Raw genomic sequence first — 21,047 nt, 5'->3', positions numbered from 1 at the left:
CATCAGAAAAACGTTTTATAGCATCTAAAATACCCAAAAACAAGCAGGCTGATATATTTAGTCATAAGCAAAACACTAATAAAAAAGAATTAAAGTGTCCCAAAACTACTTCAAAATGACCTCGGAGATGGAGTTTCAGAAGGCCCCGCCCCCTTGTTCATGACGTCACGCCAGGACGTCTTGCCTTGCTCTAAAATCAAAACAATGGCTTCAGATTCGGAGATGTTTACTTGTTACTCATGCAGTTATGAATATAATTCAAATAGTTCCGAAGAGGAAAGCATACATGTTTGCAATCGATTAAAGAAGTCCTTCCGTGTCATTTTGAGGCGTCTGGACTGCAATGTAGCGTCCCAGAAAATGCACAAGATGGCGCCCAAGCTCCGTTGGAAATGGGCTGATTTGCCTGCTGGGAATTTATGTCAACTAGTATCAAATAGTAGTCTTGGTGCAACACACAACGATTCACCATTGTGTTATGTGTTTTCTTTCTGATTTTGCCATCAACACAAAGTTTTCAGACCAAACAAAGTACCCAAAATGCATTGTGTGTCGCTTTCTCGGTCAGGGGCGTTCCTTTAGTGACGTCACGTACGGACTCGTCACCAACTCGAAAACAAGACTGCCTGAATATTCAGCGTGAGTCTTAAAACGTAAAATATAGCTGTATTCCATGGAATCTTATTAAAATACGCTCAGTAGAAGTCATTTGAAGCCATTTTACAAATTATGGACACAACTTGTCCGGAGGCGTCGGTTGTCCTTTAAGTGAAGTTATAAGCAGACGAAGGGTTGTTGAAAGAGGGCCGCGGTTGCTCGGGATCTCTTAAGTACGCCGGTCGGTCCCGTTTGGGTGTTGAGCTCACTTGTAAGGAGCAGCAAAAAAGTTGATTACTGTAAGAAAAGAGAGGAATATGAATTTAAATCATGCAGCAACACTGTGGGTGTTTTCTATTTGTATTTTTTAAAGCAAATTAATCTCAGTGGTCATTGCTTAAAACACAGGTGTCCAAGTCAAGACCCGGGGGCCAAATGTGGCCCGCCACATCATTTTATTCGGCCTGTGAAAGCAAATCAAGCTTGGGAAATTTCATGCTTTCTGAAGTCTGAACCAAAATTTCAATTTTTTTCCCATTTTTTTTTACAGCCAAATTTGAAAACTATTTATTCATTAACTCATTCACAAATTTATTCGGGAATTGGAAATATGACAGAGCGCCAGTCCCGAATTTGTTTTTTCATGCTTAGGTGGCGATTAAACGCTGGCCATGGCCTCTGGCAATGTTTTTTCTTTCCACAAGGGTACAGAAATTCCTTCCCCCCCGCCCCTCTGTTAGCGCTTTTTTTCCAGCTTCAGCTGTTGTTAAAGTGCAATATAAACCAATATGTATGTATTGCGTTGTATTTTGGATAGGCGCCCCCATTTCAAGCTCATATAACTACAGGCCCATATAATTTAGGAATTAACTATTTTTCTGATGAAAGACCGCCTAAGGTTTCCTACGCTGAATCGAATGTTTATGTAGTCCTAAAAGTCAATATTCTGTGGGTCTTGGAATTCAAGTGACAGTGACAAAAAACCTGGCACTGGAGTGGAAACATTTTTGCAGATCATCCGGCAGTGAATGAGTTAACAATAATAATCAATTCCTGACAAATGAGCTTTCAAAACATCTTGCATTTCTATCATATAAAACAGCGCTTGATTTTATAATTTTTTTTAAGGCAATTTCAGATGAATTGAAACGCACAACATGACTCACAAAATACCCATCAAGGCAACGGGAATGAAACAGGAAGTTGATACCTACCAAAATAAAACCAGCACAAAGCAATACTTTTCTGTATATGATCCAGACATGTTCGCCAACAAAAGAATTCTATATCGGAGTAACTTTCTGTATAAATATTTTATTGCGGCTCATAAAATGACACGAGACGCCTTCACTGCGTCATTGAACGCATCACCGCAACCTCGAACGTTTGAAGACAACAAAACAAGACGCACCTGAGTCTCACTCTTGTGGGAAGCGGGCGTCACCTCAGCATCTTGGCTAAGCGATCCCACTCTGCTTGCGGGTTGCGCTCCTCGAAGCATCACCGTTATGGACGTAGGGGCTTTCTGCCCTAATGACAAGATAGAATTAAATCAAGCGGGAATTGACAAGCGAAATAAAATGCAAGACAAAAAAAAAAAAAAAATAAAAAAGGATGTGAATGGTCTTACTGTTCCATGCAAGTCAAACTGGCACCTTGACAAAGAAATGAGATTTACAGCAAATGCGTCAGGTTTAGTTTAGGGGGGGGGGGGGGGGGGGGGGGGGAATGGAGTTGAAACTGAAGACAAAAGTGGAAAGTGGGGTGGGGACAGAAGCATTTAACAGCCAGTATGATTCCAGTTTTTATTGCAACAGGAACAGAGGTTTGCGTCATGTGCAATACATGTCAGCATTTGTGGCATTTATGGACATTACAATGAAGGGTGATTGAATGGAACGTTTACAAAATACAAAATGGCGTATGGCATGATGAAAAAACAAAAAAAACAAAAAAAAAAACAACAAAATGGCCGTTTCAGCATTTGTCTTTCCAAGAGCAAAAATAGTTGACTACCTTTGACAGAGACATATTTTCTCACATATAGCTTCATATATTAAAATGAAGGCCCCTGAATGGCGCATGGAAAACAAACACCGCAAAATCGCTTGGATTTTTCTTTTTATAAAGGTGTCACTGTACAAATTCAATTGTACTCTAAAATGGCCGTCTTGGTCATCAAAGTTGTCTCTCTTACATAAAAAAAAAAAAAAATCCTTGCTCAGCGAATGTCGGGATGAAAAAGCGCTGGCGTTCACCGCGGACGTCGCCCTTTGGCAGTTCGAGACATACCGGCAGTCTGGTTGGTGACGTGGGCCAAGCCGGGCAAACCGCTGGCGAGTTTGGCCAATCCGCCATTTGTGAGGAGTTGGTGGATAGCGTTGGTTTTGGCCACGCCCCCTGCGGTGACAACGGGGACGGCGCGGAGAAGAGTGCTGCTATTGGTGGAGTTGGTGGTGGTAGAAGAGACGACGCTCAAGATCTGACCTTGCGGCTTGCCACAGAACGTCTGGAGAATGGCACGGCCATGTTGTTAAATGTCCAAAATTTGGACTTTCGCAAACGTCAAATCAAAGTCAAAGTCAGCTTTATTGTCAAATATGCTAATATGTATGACATACAGAGGTTGATAGAGATTAGACAGAATAGAAGTTATCATATTTGAAACTTTCATGTTACACTAAAGTCTTGTTATATCGATAGTACTGCTTATTACGATACTATTTCTATGAACGCAAGGAGAATATTTACATGCCGTAGGATCAGATATATCGATAGTCCGGTTATATCGATATTTTTTCCGACTCCCAAGAATATCGATATAACGAGACTTTACTGTATATGCTTAGTGAACGTGTGACTCGAGTACACAATGAAAGCACAGAAACCATGGGTCAATCTGGATTGAACAGACACAGCCTGTTAAACTGTCATCTAGGACATCTAGCCTTGGACATAATTTAGTAGTGATACCTTGTCTTATGAACTTAATTGGTTCCCAGACAGAGTGTGTAAGGCGAAAAGTGTGTATCCCAAAAAATAATTTTCCATAGGAAACCATTAAAATGAGAATAATCCGTTCCCAGGTCTACTTTCTAATTTTCTAAGCCTTAAAACTACACAAAATATAACTTATTTTATGAATGAGAAATGTGCTATGGAATTATAATTAAAGAAATAAACTGTACAGTATAATAAAGTCATTTTATTTACCTTTGAGATGGTCGTTGATGGCTTCATGGAATGGATAGGTTTTTGCATAAAGTGTCTCAAGGAGCTCTGGGTTGTACATCTTGGAAGTTGTGATATTGCAACAGCAACAGATGCAAGCAGACACACTAGAAACATCATTTATAGCTGGTTCCCTTGCTTGTCATTTCATTTCAAATTGAACTGATGGCTAGTACGGGTTATTTGTGGAGCCTGATTGATGGGAATTTTAACCTTGCAGTCAACACTCCGCCTTTGAACTATCAACGTTGACATGAGTCCAAATTTCACTGTTTTCTATCCATTTTGTCACTCTCTCTGTCCTCTGCCTGTCTCTTGAAATGTTTAAACCACCTCCCCTCGCTGCTGCGTTTTTGACCAATCACGTGGCTTTAACTGAAGACTGGGGGCGGGGAATAGAGTACAAAAAAAAAAAGTCAGATTTTCTTTTTTGGAGAATGGTTTTACTCTCTGTCTGTTGTTGATTTGTGAATATTTCTGTCAAATCAAAATTTCAAAAATATCATTGGTCAATTTTGGTTTGTGTATTTTATTGTTCTTATTCTTACGTTGTTTTCTCATTCAAAAGAATGAGATGAAAAGAAAGGAGCGTCAACGCAGAGCGCCGATGTGTATTTGCAACTGTCGCGGCTTGGAATTGAAGCGGATTTACACAGGAGATGTTAGACAATCTATTTCGTCAATAGATGCTACAGCTTTGTGTTTGCTTTCAACATTTAGCTTGTAGCAGACGTGCACATTTCCCCATGACGTCCCTGATCCACTGGTGAAAAGGACACTTTGATCCTCTCATCTTTCATCTAGTACTGCTTTGTACAACAAAGAGGGCGCAGAAAGTGCTTGAGATTTAATGACTGTGTCTTTGTGTTGTTATATTTTCTTCTTTTGACTTCAAGATGGCACTGCGAGAGTGACTGCCTTTACAGCAGCTCTTGTGTTTTGTTTTTCTACTTCTTCCTTTCCTCTTCCTTCCATAACTTTGCTGCTGTGAAATGTATTTTTTTTCTTACTGTGACACTAATACAGGCTAATCCAATATGAACGTTTTTTGTCCATGTGCACAATACGATACAATACATAATGATTTATATAGCGCTTTAACAACTGAAGCTGTAACAAAGCTCTTAACATGGACAACTATCCTATACAGGTCTTTTTTTTTTTACTCCAATCAATGGCATCATAGTTCCTTGTAAGCATATTGACAAGAGGAAACTCAAGGGGGAAATAAATAATCCATGGGCTGACACAGAACGGGGCCTGTATGCGGCCCACAGACCATATGTTGAACAACAGTCATACCTGTGTGCTTCCAGCGCAGGCTTCCGCAAAGGGCAAGCTAGGTGCTTTGGTGACGATCTCCTGAAGACTGAAACTTAGGCCTTGGAGCAAACTGCTGGCGGAAGATGCTGCGCACACAAGATATAAATATCAGAATATGTCCTAGAAAAACGTCGGAAAGTAACCTCAAAGTGGGGTGGGCACACACCACTCACATCAAACTTCAAATGGGGTAAATTCGTGGACAAGTGACACACAGCGATGGTGTAAAATGTGATTTTTAACCTTTGGTTAAAAATACTCACATACAGTGAGTTCAAAATGGCCAGAAGCGCATTTGGGGGGGTGCTAATGCTATATTAGCACTGCACGGCGGGGAAGCTATAATGGCACAGATGCTAGCATGAGGGCGAGGGGGGGAGGGGCAGGGCAAAGATACCTTGGGCAGTAGCCGGAGTTTGCGCCTGGATCGGTGCGGACGACCCTGACACCGTGCAAGGCTGCGCGCTGTTGAAGGAGCTGGAGCCTGAGGACAGGGTACCAGACACCTCTGAGAGACTAGCAGACCTGCAGCGACACACATAACCACCAGTCTACTCAAGAGCCACCTCAGAAAAGTGCTCTGTGGTCAAAAGTCTATTTTTATTTTATTTTTTTTTAAATAGTGCGCAACAGCCCCTTTTGCACCAGAATAGCAATTTTTGGTTTGTTTGTTTGCTAGGTGGTAATGGGGCATGGTTGGGATTAGGGAGTTGAGTACTCTACTGGTTATTATGGCTAATGTACAATCGGGCAAACTAGCTTACCGTTGGCCGGTGAGAAGTCCGGAGAGCTCTACTGCTCCGGGCACAGTTTGTCCCATTGTCACGGCTAAGGGCTTTGAAGAAGCACCCACTGCACAAGGACAACGTCAAGGTCAAAATTGCATTGGTACACTTAAAATAATAATAAATACAGTGATACCTTGGCTTACGAACTTAATTGGTTCCAAAACAGAGTGTGTAAGGCGAAAAGTGTGTATCCCAAAAAAACATTTCCCATAGGAAACCATTAAAATGAGAATAATCCGTTCACAGGTCCCCATAAAACATAATTTTTTACTTTCTAATTTTCTAGGCCACAAAATATACCACTTTTTATGTATAATAAATTTGCTATGGAATAATAATTATATAAATAAATAAACCGTCCTGTATAATAAAGTCGTTTTATGGACCTTTGTGATGGTCATTGATGGCTTGATGGAATGGAGTGGCTGGTTTCATCAGCATTAAACACTTGATGAGGAATGGAGGCTTCTTTCACCATCTTGAGGAATTTCTCTTTCTCTGCGATAATTTTACCTAGTTCCTCATCAATTGTGTTGTTTAGCTGGGTTGATATCTTTTTGCATCAAGTGTACAGATGGCTTGTGCGGGTTATTTGTGGAGCCTGATTGATGGGATATTTTAACCTTGCAGTCTACACTCTGCTATTGAACTATCAAAGTTGAAACGAGTCCATATTAATTAAATTTAACGTTCGTAAACCGAAAAGTATGAACGTTAAGGGGTTTGTAAACTGAGGTATCACTGTACATAAATAAAGAAAAGGAAAATAATTGGCAACAAAGTCAAAAGTGTGGGATTTTTTTTCGTAATTCCAAAGTATCCCAAGTAGGAGACTCTGCTGAGCGGTTGCGTCTTTTCGGCAGCACGAATGTGCCAGCACTGTTTTTGACTGTCATCGCTGGAGAGCTGTGGATGCGATTGTGCTTTTTTTTGCGCCTGTAATGGGCAACATTTTCACAGGCCCGCTTTTTTTCAGGGGAAAGACGCATGGCTTGAGGAGTGTCAGCACGGAGTGCCGATTTGGAATTGAAGCGGATTTACGTGGGATGTGAGACAACAATCTCTTTTCTTCAATGGATGCTACAACTTTGTGTTGGCTTTCATCGTAACATTTAGCTTGTAGCAGACGTGCACATTTCGCAATGACACGTTCACTGTTGAAAAGGACGCTTTGATCCTCTCCACTTTCATGTAGAACTGCCTCATATGACAAAGAGGGTGCAGGAAGTGCTTAAAATTGAATGACTGTGTTTTTGTGTTGTGTCACATGTTTTTTTTTAATTCAAGATGGCGCCACGAGAGTGGCTGCCTTGACAGCAGGTCCTGTATTTTGTTTTTCAAATTCTACTTCTTCCTTTCCTCTTACTTTCAGCACTTTGCTGCTGTGAAATGTAAATTTCTCCACTGCGAGACTAATAAAAGCGTGTAGTGTAATGTACAAAGGAAAAAAAACGATGTTAGGAGGGCTGGTTTACATAGGTAAAGATAATGTTGATTTGTACCTTCCGGACTGATGGTAGACCCAACCGAATCGTTTTGGGAAAGAAGCGTGACCTTGATTTTGGCCCGCTTTGAGACTTTGCTCGGGGTGGGGCTGGGGGTGAGGCGCCTCTTGCCTCGAGGTCTCAGTTCGTCTCTGTCCAGGGCCTCCATTTGATCGCTTGTCACTGCAGAACAGGATACGGTGGGTTTATGAAGGGATGTCATTGTGTTTATTTGTATTTATTCAGAAGGATAAATTGAATGTGGATTGATGAATCAAAAATCAACTAAAAAAACCTTTCCAAAGTAATGGAGATTACATTTTTTCTTGAAAGCAAGGCTGTTGGGCATGGAAAAAAAACACATATGGCCTTTTTAATAATAATACTTAATGAAAGATTGTATATTGCATCATAATGTGGATCAATTATATGCATTAATTATATAGTGTAATCATGACAAAATGTAATGTACAAATAGATCATGATGAATTCATTTGGCATCTTATTAACTCATTGACTGGCACACGATGTGCAAAAACATGTCCACTCCAATGCCAGGGTTTTTGTCATTTTCACTCAACTTGCAGGACCCACAGAATATTGAGTTTTAGGACTACATAAATGTATTATATATATATATATATATATATATATATATATATATATATATATATATATATATATGTATTAATTTATGTATTAATATATGTATTTAAGTGTTTGTGTATTTATTTGTTTGTTTATATATAAATATTTTTTGTATTAATATATGTATTTATATATGTATTTATTCGTGTATTTTTTATGTGTATTTATATATGTATTTATTTAAGTTTTTGTTTATGTATTTATTTGTTTGTATACATTTATGTATTTATGGATGGATTTATTTGTTTGTATATATTTATGTATAGGTTTGTTTATTCATTCCAATAATGAAAGAACTTCCGGGTTGAGTGAATGCTGGCGCCATGTGGCTACCGCTGCACACCCGCAGAAAAAATATCCTGTGACTGTAAAGTGTCCTTGAGAGTTTTGAAAGGCGCTTACAAAATAAAATGTATTATTACTACATAAACATTCAATGCAGCGTCAGAAACCTTAGACCCTCTTCTTTCATCAAGAAAAAGAAGAGTTAATTACTAAGTTATATGGATCTGGAGTTATCTGGGCTTGAAATGGGGGCGGCTGTAAAAAAGGCAAATGCTGCCCCCTTGTGGGAGGGGAAAGGCATTCCCAGAGGTCTGACCAGCGCTTTATCGCCCCCCCCCCCCCCCCCCCCCCCCCCCCCCCCCCCCCCCCCCCCCCCCCCCCCCCCCCCCCCCCCCCCAATAAATAAATAAATAAATAAATAAACACATTCTGGAATCGCGCTCCATGTCATGCTTTTCAATACCCGAATAAATTTGGGAATGGAAGCGAATGAGTTAATGTGGTATCAAAGCACCAACCCACTGGCACTACCTCTTTTTTGATGAAGGAATTATCAACACTCGGTGCTTTTGAGGTCTGCGGTCTATTAGAGCGCAGCGCAAGAAATTCCCTGACATCGCATCTGAAGAACTGACTTTCTGTGACCGTTTCTTGTCATTGTGGAAACCCAGATGAGAGCAGCGGAAACCAAAGAGAGGAAGGAGGATGAAAAGAGAGGACAGAGAAAAGAGGGATAGCCACTTACCGAAAATACAAGGAGGAGTACCAGGAGGAAGGTTTTTCCTCACAAACATGTTTTGTTTCATAAAAGCAGCAAACTGAGCTGTGAATGAATGGGGAGAAGAAAAAGAGATGGAGGCCAAAGAGGAAAGTTGTGGAAAAGGAGACAAGAGTATTTCAGTCACGAAAATTTAGATACAAATTGCATCTTCCTTGCTGGTTCCTCGGAGAACATTCCGTTTTCTTTGTGATGTCATCCTCAATTTTTTTTCAGTTTTCCACCCCATGTTTTAGATGACATTACCAACTTGGATCAAAGGAGCAAAAACCTTTGCACATGTGAAAATGTGCTATTTAACTCCTGCACCGGCAGATGATGTGCAAAAATGTGTCCACCACAGTGCCAGGGTTTTTGTCATTTTATCCTGTGACTAAAATGACCTTGAGAGTTTTGAAAGGCGCTTGGAAATTAAATGTATTATTATTATTATTATTATTATCTGGCTATCCAGCAGTCTATATAGCTGGCTATCTATTTGCTATCTGTCTAGCTGGCTATATATTAGCTATCTAGTTAGCTATTAGCTATATATTAGCTAGCTTTCTATCTATTTAAGTTACTTCCGGGTTGAACGAACGCTGGCGCGTGTGGCTGCCACTGCTCACGCACAGAAACACTTTATCCGATGACTGTAAAGTGACCTTGAAAGGCGCTTGGAAATGAAATAGATTATTATTATTATTATAAAATTGCAGGACCCACAGAATATTGAGTTTTAGGACTACATAAACACACAATACAGTGTTAGAAACCCTAGACTCTTCTTTCATCAAGAAACAAAGAGTTAATTCCTAAGTTACATGGATCTGGAGTTATGAGGTTAAAATGGGGGCAGATGTCCAAAATACAATACAATGCATATTGATTTATAGACCGCTTTAACAACATCTGAAGCTGTAACAAAGCGCTAACATGGACAAAAGGTAAATGATGCCACCTCGTGGAAGGGAAAACCATTGCCAGACGTCTGACCAGCGCTTTATCGGCATCCCCGCAAGAAAAAAAAAAAAAATAAGAAAACAAAAAACTACCCGAACAAATTTGGGAATAGCGCTCCACGTCATGCTTTTCAATTCCCAAATAATTTCTGGAATGGCAGTGAATGAGTTAATGGCAGTCTCTACCAACCTTGAGCTTGCTTGTGTGACATCGCAGCGCCAGATCGTTGCATGTGGGTCTTTAGTAACTGCGTGGCGGTGATCAGACTGGACTTCTGCGCTGGAGACAGACCAAGCTTGGGTTTGGGACTTGAAGTAGGACTGCTGCAGACACTGGACAAATCCTGTCGAACAAAACAAAAGGGATATTTACAGACGAGTGGCTCTCCATAGAATCCAGTTCTACTGCTGTATCTGTGACTTTGAATATGTATGGTGGCGTGAGTGAATAACTCTCGGATGAACACCCCTACCTCAAACGGTCAGTAAACTGACCTCAGAACCTGACGGAGAGATCGGGAGTCTGAGAGCGGGTGAGGAAGAGCGTGCCCTCTCCATGTCGAAAGGGAACTCACGTCGAGGCCTCCTCTTCTTCTCTGTGTCGAGGTCCCTCGTTTCCCCCGAACCGCGGCCGTGACTGTCTGTCCGCGTGAGGACACCAGACAGGAAGTCTGCAATCTCATCCTGCGGATCAGCGAAAAATATGAAAGAATAGAAAAAAAATCGAAATAATGAAAAAAATTAAATAAATGAAAATTACGAAAATAAAATGAAAAAATTTAAAAAGTAAAAGAATGAAAAAAAGAAAAACAATCAAAAAGGAAAAAAAGTAAAATAAAAAGAAACAATGAAGAAATGAAAGAAAAAAAATGAAAGGAAAACAATGAAAAAAATGAAAATGAAAACAAAAATGAAAAATGAAAAAATTAAATAATGAAAAAATGAAAGAATGAAATACACAAAAGAATAAAAAATGAAAACAATGAAAGAATGAAAAAAAATTCATGAAAAAAATGAAAACATGAAAAAATTAAATCCTGAAAAAAATGAAATAATAAAAAAATGAAGGAAGGAAAAACAATGGAAAAAAAAAAAAAAATCAAACAAAAAAACAACAAATGAAAAAATGAAAAAGAAAAAAAAAATGAACGAAAAAAATATGAAAAATGAAAAAAAATGACATAATGAAAAGAATAACAAGTAAAAGAATGAAAAAAGAATGAAAAAAAGAAACAATGAAGAAATGAAAGAAAAAATGAATTTAAAAAATGAAAGAATGAAAATATGAAAACAATGAAAGAATGAAAAAAATGAAAATGAAAAAAAAGAAAAAATTAAAACAAAAATGAACAAATTAAATAATGAAAAAAATGAAAGAATGAAATACACGAAAGAATGAAAACAATGAAATGAAAAAAAGGAAAACATGAATAAAATGAACAAATTAAATAACAAAAAAACGACAAATGATAATATGAAAAAGAAAAAAATGAAAACATGAAATAATGAAACAATGAAAGAATGATAAAATGGAGAAAAAAATGAAAGAATGAAAAAGTGACATCAATAAAAAATTGAAAACATGAAAGTGATGGATAGATAGAACTGTAGAAAGCACAAAAAAAAAACAGGAAGAAACACATTGCAAGCACCCACCTGAATGCAGCGGTCAACCATCGTCTGCGTCAGTCCCTCAGATTTCATTTTCGCCGAGCTGATTCTGTCAAAAATAATAATAATAATAATAATAATAATAACGGGACTGACCCTGGCGGCTATGAATGAATTTACGAGACCTCACCTGACGTTATCGTCAGCCCCTCCCACAACCACCATGCTGTTATCGGTCCTCAGTTTCTCTCGGAATTCCTCCATTCCTTCCACGGTGCACTGCAGACCGTTCTGACCGACAACAAACAATACTGGGGTCTTCATGTCCAGCAATGGGTCGTCTACATCCTGGGAGTCACACACATAAGATATGGACAAGTCAGTACAATAAATGAGCAGAAAAAAAAAATCATATTTAAGGAAATATAGAAAGCTGACCCCTCGTGGACCGTTGACCGTGAGCAGGGGAAACCCGAGGCAAACGACAGCGGTGAGGTATTCCATGAGGGAAACCTGTCGAGTAGTCACCATGAAATCAGATTAAACCCACGACAGAAAACTACAATAAATTGGAAAATACGTGAAACCTTACATGACAGGCTATGAGCGCGCCTGTATTCCAGCCGACCAAGATGATGGGTTTGTGGGGGAAGTGCCTGCGAACCTGTGGGTTTAACAAGGGCAGTCAGTCGATCCTTGCAGGAATATCGAAATTGTGCATGGTGGAATTTCGTCAACATTCATTCAACCTTTATTTATCCTGGTGAAGCGATGGAGGCCAGATTCACATTTTTATATATTGCATCATAATGTAGATCAATTTAATGCTCTAACTGTAAAGCATGAATTATATAGGCTCATGGCAAAATGTAATAATAATAATAATTATACATTTCCTTTTAAGCGCCTTTCAAAGCACTCAAGGACACTTTAGTCACAGACAAGCATATAATAAATAAAATCACAAATAGAATAGAATAAATTGTAATGTACAAAAAGATCAATTATCATCTTATTAACTCATTCAATGCCAGACAATGTGCAAAAATGTGTCCACTCCAGTGCCAGGGTTTTCAAATTGCATGACCCACAGTATATTGAGGTTAGGACTACATAAAGATTCAATTCAGCGTTAAGAAACCTTAGACTCTTCTTTCATCAGAAAAAAAGTGAATTCCCAAAATATATGGGTCTGGAGTTATCTGAGCTTGAAATGGGGGCGGCTGTACAAAATACAACACATATTGATTTATATAGCACTATTACATAAACATTCAATTCAGTGCAAGAAATCTTACTCTTTTTTCATCAGAAAAAAAGAGTTAATGGCTAAGTTATATGGGTCTGGAGTTATCCGAGCTTGAAATGGGGGTGGCTGTAAAAAATACATTTTGATTTATATATAACTTTTACATCAACATTCAATTCAGCGTAAGAAACCTTAGAATCTCTTCTTTAATCAGAAAAAAATGAGTTAATTCCTAAGTTGTATGCGTCTGGAGTTATCTGAGCTTGAAATGGGGGTGGCTGTACAATATACAATACATATTGATTTATATAGCACTATTACATAAACATTCAATTCAGTGCAAGAAATCTTACTCTTTTTTCATCAGAAAAAAAGAGTTAATGGCTAAGTTATATGGGTCTGGAGTTATCCGAGCTTGAAATGGGGGTGGCTGTAAAAAATACATTTTGATTTATATATAACTTTTACATCAACATTCAATTCAGCGTAAGAAACCTTAGAATCTCTTCTTTAATCAGAAAAAAATGAGTTAATTCCTAAGTTGTATGCGTCTGGAGTTATCTGAGCTTGAAATGGGGGTGGCTGTACAATATACAATACATATTGATATATATAGCACTTTTACAGAAACATTCAATTCAGCACAAGAAACCTGAGACTATCTTCTTTAATCAGAAAAAAACAGTTAATTGCTAAGTTATATGGGTATGGAGTTATCTGAGCTTGAAATTAGGTCAGATGTACAAAATCCAATCCAATCCATACATATTGATTTATATAGCATTTTAACAACAGCTGAAGCTGTAACAAAGTACTGACATGGACAAACGGGAAATGCTTCCCCCCTCGTGGAAGGGAAAAATATTTCCGGAGGTCTGACCAGCACTTTATCAGCACCTCCACAAGAAAAACAAAAACAGAAAAAAATGTGGAATGGCTCTCCAACGTCACACTTTTCAATTCCTGAATAAATTGGGAAATGGCAGCGAATGAGTTAAGGTTGAAGCGTAGAATAAAGCAAAATAATGTTTTGAAAGATACAATAGACAACACAAATAGAAAGGTGACCCCCCCAACAACCCCTGAAAAAAAAAGCAGAAAAACACAATCTTCTCTACCTCAATAACCTTAGCACGAACTGTTCCCAGCATGTGTTCCAGACATTGCGTAATGCCGATATTGGCGCCGCTGGTGACATGGGTGTGTATGGGGATAACCTGACACAGACACACACACACACACACACACACACACACACACACACACACACACACACACACACACACACACACACACACACACACACACACACACACACACACACACACACACACACACACACACACACACACACACACACACACACACACACACACACACACACACACACACACACACACACACAAACGGTCGTTTATCAGCATTTTTCAGAGAGACAAAACGGGAGCAGAATGACTTGTTATGAGAGTCAAACGTGAGACCAAACACGTGAGACTAAACACGGCCACACCTTGCCAAAACAAGAAAGCTGCGACTGCCAGAATCGCATCCGTCGTGATGTGGACACGGCCGGATTGGTCGGGCTTGACGGTGCTATTAAGATGAGCGGTGAGCCGGGAAGCTTGCTCTGGAACGTTGAACAACAAGGATTTATTTTCTTGAGGGTGTGTTAATGAATAATGAAGTTTAAAGGACAACCGACACCATTTTTTTGTTTTCTAACTGACATCAGAAAAACGTTTTATAGCATCTAAAATACCTAAAACACGCAGGCTGATATTTTTAGTCAAATGCAAAACACCAATAAAAATGACTTGGTGTCCCAAAATGGCCACAAAATGAGCTCGGAACTGGGGATATTCAGAAAGTCCCGCCCCCTTGTTCGTGACATCACTATTGGTCACACACTGCCTTGCTCCAGAATCAAAACAATGGCTTCAGGGAGTTCAGATTCGGAGAAAATGCTTTCTTGTTCCTCATCCAATTATGAATATGATTCAAATAGTTCTGAAGAGGAAAGCATAAATGTTTGCAATCGATTAAAGAAGTCCTTCGGTCTCAATTCGAGCCGTCCGGACTCTAATGTAGCGTCCCAGAAAATGCACAAGATGGCGAACAAGCTCCGTTGGAAATGGGCTGATTTGTCCGCTGGGAATTTGTGTCAACTTAACACCTTCTTTATGCATTTTACCGCAATTGGTAGTCTTGGTGCGACACACGATTCACCATCGCGTTATTTATGTAGTTTTCCTTCTAATTTCGCGATCAACACTGTGTTTTCAGACGAAAAAAAGTGTCCAAAATGCATTGGGCGTCGCTTGGTCATTCAGGGGCGTTCCCTCCGTGACATCATTTAGGGCATCGTCATCAACTCGAAAACAAGACTTCCTGAATATTCAGCGTGAGTCTTAAAACGTAAAATATAGCTATACGCAGTGGAATCTTTGTAAAATACGCTCAGTAGAAGTCATTTGAAGTGATTTTACAAATTATGGACGCAACTTGTCCGGGGCGTCGGTTGTCCTTTAATGAAGTGTTGAATTATACCGGCTTGTTTTGAGACAAAACTCCAACAGCCGGATCCCACGGACGTTTCAGTAGGAGTGAAAGGGCCTCGGCGCTGGGAGAACCCGTCTTGGAGGCCGGAAGTAGCATTCTGTCGATCAGCGTAGGCAACTTCCGAGACAAAAAATAAATAAATATGAAAATGACACGTCATCACAAATCCTCTAATCGCACAATAATTTGACGTGAAGTCACCTTGCTTTTGAGTGTCTGCAGAACATCCAAGTAAGCAGCCAGCATGGCGAGACTCAGCGATTCGATGAGGGTGGTGTGCAACCACTGCGTTAGCTTAGTTTCCCAGTTCACGCTGGCTAAGGCGTGGCGCACTTTTCTGGCACATTTGTCCACCGCGATTCGGCGTAATATCGGCTCGTTGGATGCCTGTTGGGAATGGGATCGGACACATGCAAACAAACACACACACACACACACACACACACATACAGATTTGAGCATTGTAATAATACATTACATTTCTAAGCGCCTTTCAAAACTCTCAAGGTCACTTTACATTCACACGATAAGTTTTTTTCTGTGGGTGAGCAGCGGCAGCCAAACGCGCCAGCGTTCACTCAACCCGGAAGTAACTCAAATAGATAGAAAGCTAGCTAACTAATGGATAGCTAATAGACAGCCAGATAGCATAACAGCCATCCAGCTAGACAGCTAATAGCTAGCCAACTAGCTAATGGATATGGATAGCTAATAAATAGCTAATAGATAGACAGATAGCCAACAGCCAGCCAGCTAATAGCTAGCTAGCTAATGGATAGCTAATAAATATCTAATAGATAGCCAGATGCAGTATATAGTATGTGGAGGGATTAAACCAGGGGTGTCAAAGTCATTTTTTTGCCGCGGGCCACATTGTAGTTATGGTTTCCTCTCGAGGGCCGTTATGAATTTGGGGAACCCATTAGAATGTTTAAATCCCTTCAAATATTACATATAGAGCACACAGCAAATTAATGAATAACTCGTTTTCAAATCTGAAGTCAAGAATAATGACTTTTATTGTGGTTGACATCCAAAAATATGAAATTTTGGCTCCGATTTTAGCAATCATCGTGGAATTTAACAAGTTTGCTTTCGCGGGCCGAAAAAAAATGATGTGGCGCGCCGGATTTGGCCCGCGGGCCTTGACTTTGACACCTGTGGATTAAACATTCTAATGGCTTGCTCAAATTCTGAAAGGAAACCGTAACGACCCCTAATTCAGTCAACGGAGCCTTCATCATCTCACTTCCATGGCGGCGGGTAAGCTACACTTACACTTAAATTTGGTTCTCACGTAGGGATTAGGAGTAATTAACAGAAAGAAAGCAGGAGAAGCCACGCTACTTGCTAAGGTCACGTTATGTCATCGTGAAAAATTGGAAGTAAAAGTGCTTGGGTGACTTGTGTACACTCCAGAAAAAAAATAACCATTTTCCAGTGTATACGGTGCACCAAAGTATAAAGCGCCCAATGAATGGTGTATGTTCAAACTTTTTCCATAACATCCAACTTACGACCAGCTCAACTTACGACCACCCGTACTTACGACAACAACCTCCAGACTCCATTTTTAAATTTTAATTCTACGCCTGGCACCGTAACACGCTAGCAGGCCGCCAACGTGTGCGACAATTTTGGCCGGCACGTCAGCATCTCACTCTCGCACAGCAATCGACCGTGTGATGGCACCAGAGGGAGAGTTTCATTTCAACTGCGAGTCTCTATTCAACATTTTGAATGGATTTCAACTTACGACCATTTTGACTTATAACCGTTTGGTCGGAACGGAACTCTGTCGTAAGTCGGATGTTACCTGTATCAGGCGACCCGGACTATAAGGCGCACCTTCAATGAACGAAAAGTTTTCCAAATATAATACTGTATATAAATAGATACCAGTTTAAAGGCACACCACACTATGAGGTGCTATAGTAGAAGCTGCCGTTACTTCTAGACGGGAAAATGGAGTCGGTGGCTGCTGACAGTAGTTGCAAGTGCAGTTGTGGCTCAATATGACAATAAGGCGCACCCCTAATTCAGTCAACGGGGCCTTGGAACTTACATGTTCATTGGCCAAGCGGGCTAATCTTTCAGCTTGAAGTGCTTTTAGGACTTTATTAAACAGTTTGGTCTGTGCGACGGTCCACATCGTCCTGAGAGAACAAAATGGTGGTCAACACAGTTTGATAGAGGCACGTTTCGATACTGACTTACCGCATGGGGTTGGCTTACTTGTTTATATGTTCCTCCCAGTCATCAGGAGGAGGGGGACTGTCCGCAACGGTGCGAGCAAAAAGGACGTGGCGCTCGCATTCCTTCATCACACTTTGAGCTTTGTGGTTGTCATACAGAAGAACCGGCGTGGGGGTCACCGTTTCCACATCGATGACGGTTTCTGAATCTCTGCAATAGAAGACACATTCAGAGTGAAGATTCTCGACAGCCCTTATGGTCATTTTTAAAGGATTTGGGGCTGGGGCAATTATATTTATATTTTCACTGTCAAGGCAGATTTTGCTAGACTATAAAGATCAACTCACTGAGAGGCTTCTGGTTGGCGCCGAGGGGTGACAAATAACGTCCTAGTGGGCCGCGCACTGCTGGCATCCGGATGGGCATTCCATGGTTTGGCATAGCTATGGTCCAGACAAACCAAGTCCAGTTCCCGATCATGAGCCGAAAGCTGGAAGAGCAAGGACGTGCCCATTTTCCGTGCCGAAATCTGGTAGTCCTTATCCCAACCGCGATGCATCCTCCTCCCGGGCCTTAGCAGACCCTGGGAAGGGGTCCACAACCTCTTGGGCTTGATGTTCAGCTAAATGAGAGTGATGATGTATAAAACAATTTACAGAGGGGTCCTTTATTTATGAGATTGCTGACATTTACTGTTTCAAAGTGAATTCACGATATGGTTCTGACGGGTTACGAAGAAAAAGAAAGAGACAGAGCTACAAGGCATTCTTTGGAAAGGCCACGCCACTTAAAGGCACACACACACACAAAAATGTAATTAAACGAGTGAATTTTTTAGGCTTTCACATCAGTAATACAGTTTGTTTTCATTTCCTATTTATATTTTACAATACAGTAATGTTCGCTTGTAGGTGGAGGAAGCTAGCTAACACTGTACGTCATAAAACGTGGCCGAATGTGATGTGACAGTAATCCGACCCAACCAAACACACATTGATTCACAAAAGTCCTAATTAACATTAGAATAACTTATTTTCTTCATACTAAAACGATAGGAAAACATAATTTATAGCAACTATTGTACTTACCATCGCGGATTTGTGAACGTGACGTCGTTGCTTGTGCATTTATAAACCCCTCAGCATTAAAAGACAATGCAGCAAGTGTGTATATGACAGCTGCACACAATTACGTTTAAACAGTCTTTAACAATACAACTAGTCGTCGATCAACAAGTCTGGAGCGGACTATTTCAGGTTCGTGAGATATAGTGACCAAAAAAAAACAACAAAAACCATCTTCAGAAGCTTATGCAGGTGCTTTGTCTTCTTCTCCGAGCACGACCATGCTCTTAAAGTCAAAATAAAGCCATCGTAACGAAGAGGTTACGTAAACGCTTTATAAGTTTGAACGTAAGACGAACGTAGATCGCAACGCTACCACTAACTCAAACGGCTGATCGCTCTGTTACTGAACACTCACGAACCGCCATAAACAAAGTGGGTGACTTGTAGGTGGGTTGGCCTTGCTTGCTAAAGTTAGCATAGCAAGCTAAAAGCTAGCAACCCCCTCTTTATGTCGCTCACCTTTGCGACTATCGATCCATTTATGCTCTCAGCCGCTCAATGTCCTCTTGTGTGCCCAAATAATACAAACGTGTTCATATTAAGGCGAAATTAATGTAAATTAAACAAACGACACAATCTGTAGGGGGGTTAGCTTGCTTTCGCTTTGACTGTGTGCGATGTTGCCATTTAGAGGCAACACCGTCCTCTTCGAGGCCTCGCGGTGACCAACGCGTTGGCTTACGAGGTTGTCGGCTGCTTTCTAGAGGAACTGGCAACCCCAGTAATGGCGCGTGTTGTGATGGGAATTTCGGCCCTTTTTACAGAGCCGATTATTTTGGCTCGGCTCAACATAAAGTGACGGCTCTTTCGGCTCCCAAATGGATCCTTAGTTTATTTGTTGCTTGAAGGACAATCGACGTCACTTTTGATTTTTTAACTGGAATGATGTTTAAAATCAGGAAATAACCATGTTTAAAAAAATTCGGTAAGAAAAGAAAAACCGAGGCGGTCGAAAAAAGGTGGAAATATTCAGTTCAGTAGCTTTAAAGGACAACCGACGTCACTTTTTTGTTTTTTTAAATGACATCAGAAAAAGTTTTATTGCATCTAAAATACCCAAAACACGCAGTATGATATTTTTAGTCAAATGCAAAACACCAATAAAAATGACTTAAAGTGTCCAAAATCTGCAAAAAATTTAGCTGCGAATTGGGCATTTTCAGAAAGTCCCGCCCCCTTTTCGTGACGTCACGCCAAGACGTCTTGCATTGCTTGTGAATCAAAACAATGGCTTCAGATTGGGAGAATATGCTTTCTTGTTACACATCCAGTTATAAATATGATTAAAATAGTTCTGTTCTACATGTTTGCAATCGATTAAAGAATTTATCTTTGCCATTTCGAGGCAACATTGGGGGAAAATCTCTCACTAAAAAAAAGAGGCACAAAATGGCGACCTCCTGTGGCCACCTCCGTTTCCACAGGCTGATAAATTCCTTATATGGAGCTTGGACGCCCTCTTCTGGCCTCCTGGCGGCTTTTGGGTGCAACACAAGGCCCCCTGATCAAACAGGTACAGCAAAATACATTGACATGATTGACGTGACCGCTACAATGCGTCTTTTTTACGCTCAAGGGCGGTCCTTTAGTGACGTCGCGTACAGACTCGTCACCAACTCAAAAACAAGACTTCCTGAATATTACGCGCGAGTCTTAAAACGTAAAATATAGCTATAAGCGGTGGAATCTTTGTAAAATACGCTCAGTAGAAGTCATTTGAAGTGATTTTACAAATTATGGACACAACTTGTCCAGAGACGTCGGTTGTCCTTTAAATGTATATTTTATGTGACGGAAAAATATTGTGTTCTTAATCCAGTGGAATCCACTTTGTTTCAATAATGGGTAACAGGAATTTGAGTACGTCTGTGTAGTCCATCGATGAAAAGGTTTCTTCAGCTGTCATCTGTACTTCTTTGAAGGTGTCGGACGTTTCGCTTCTTATCCAAGAGGCTTCGTCAACGAACTAAAATTTGCTGGTAGCTTTGTATGTATAGGGCCAGAGCTACCAGCAAATTTTAGTTCTCTGACGAAGCCTCTTGGATAAGAAGTGAAACATTCAAAGAAGTACAGATGACGGCTGAAGAAACCTTTTCATCATGAGAAATTGAGTACTTTGTTTTGGTCACTGCTCCGTAGTATTTTATAAATTAAGCAGGAGAAGCAATTAGTTCAGGAACAATTTGTTATTGAAAAATGACATTGAACATGCTCACATGTTAATGTTCCA

The 21,047-nt window shown here is 40.1% G+C and overlaps 1 protein-coding gene across 6 annotated transcripts; it reads right to left on the bottom strand.

Moving 5' to 3' along the window:
• Window positions 1–209: 209 nt before the first annotated feature.
• kansl3 (KAT8 regulatory NSL complex subunit 3) lies at window positions 210–19,459 on the bottom strand. Of its 6 annotated transcripts, none has more exons than XM_088993613.1 (22): window positions 18,779–19,459; window positions 18,038–18,312; window positions 17,730–17,900; window positions 17,560–17,650; window positions 15,696–15,881; window positions 15,483–15,611; window positions 14,446–14,562; window positions 14,054–14,152; window positions 12,279–12,350; window positions 12,125–12,199; window positions 11,877–12,034; window positions 11,732–11,795; window positions 10,571–10,759; window positions 10,266–10,419; window positions 9,102–9,179; window positions 7,442–7,606; window positions 5,916–6,003; window positions 5,549–5,676; window positions 5,131–5,237; window positions 2,890–3,106; window positions 2,009–2,127; window positions 210–894 (listed from the first exon to the last, which is right to left on the bottom strand). In XM_088993613.1, exons 1-22 carry the CDS (start codon window positions 18,815–18,817, stop codon window positions 892–894), a joined length of 2,724 nt encoding a protein of 907 aa, XP_088849739.1. In that variant the 5' UTR covers window positions 18,818–19,459; the 3' UTR covers window positions 210–891. The 6 variants fall into 6 exon arrangements, with proteins under 6 accessions (XP_088849739.1, XP_088849743.1, XP_088849741.1 ...); XM_088993617.1 differs by having other exon boundaries at window positions 19,277–19,459; XM_088993615.1 differs by lacking the exon at window positions 9,102–9,179 and having other exon boundaries at window positions 18,779–19,458.
• Between the last annotated feature and the right edge of the window lie 1,588 nt (window positions 19,460–21,047).

Source organism: Hippocampus bargibanti, linkage group LG04, assembly GCF_051943395.1.
Source record: "Hippocampus bargibanti isolate YZ-2025 linkage group LG04, ASM5194339v1, whole genome shotgun sequence".
Lineage (NCBI taxonomy): Eukaryota > Metazoa > Chordata > Actinopteri > Syngnathiformes > Syngnathidae > Hippocampus > Hippocampus bargibanti.
The sequence above is the reverse complement of the archived record's forward strand: the minus strand, read 5'-3'. Positions and strand labels throughout refer to the sequence as shown.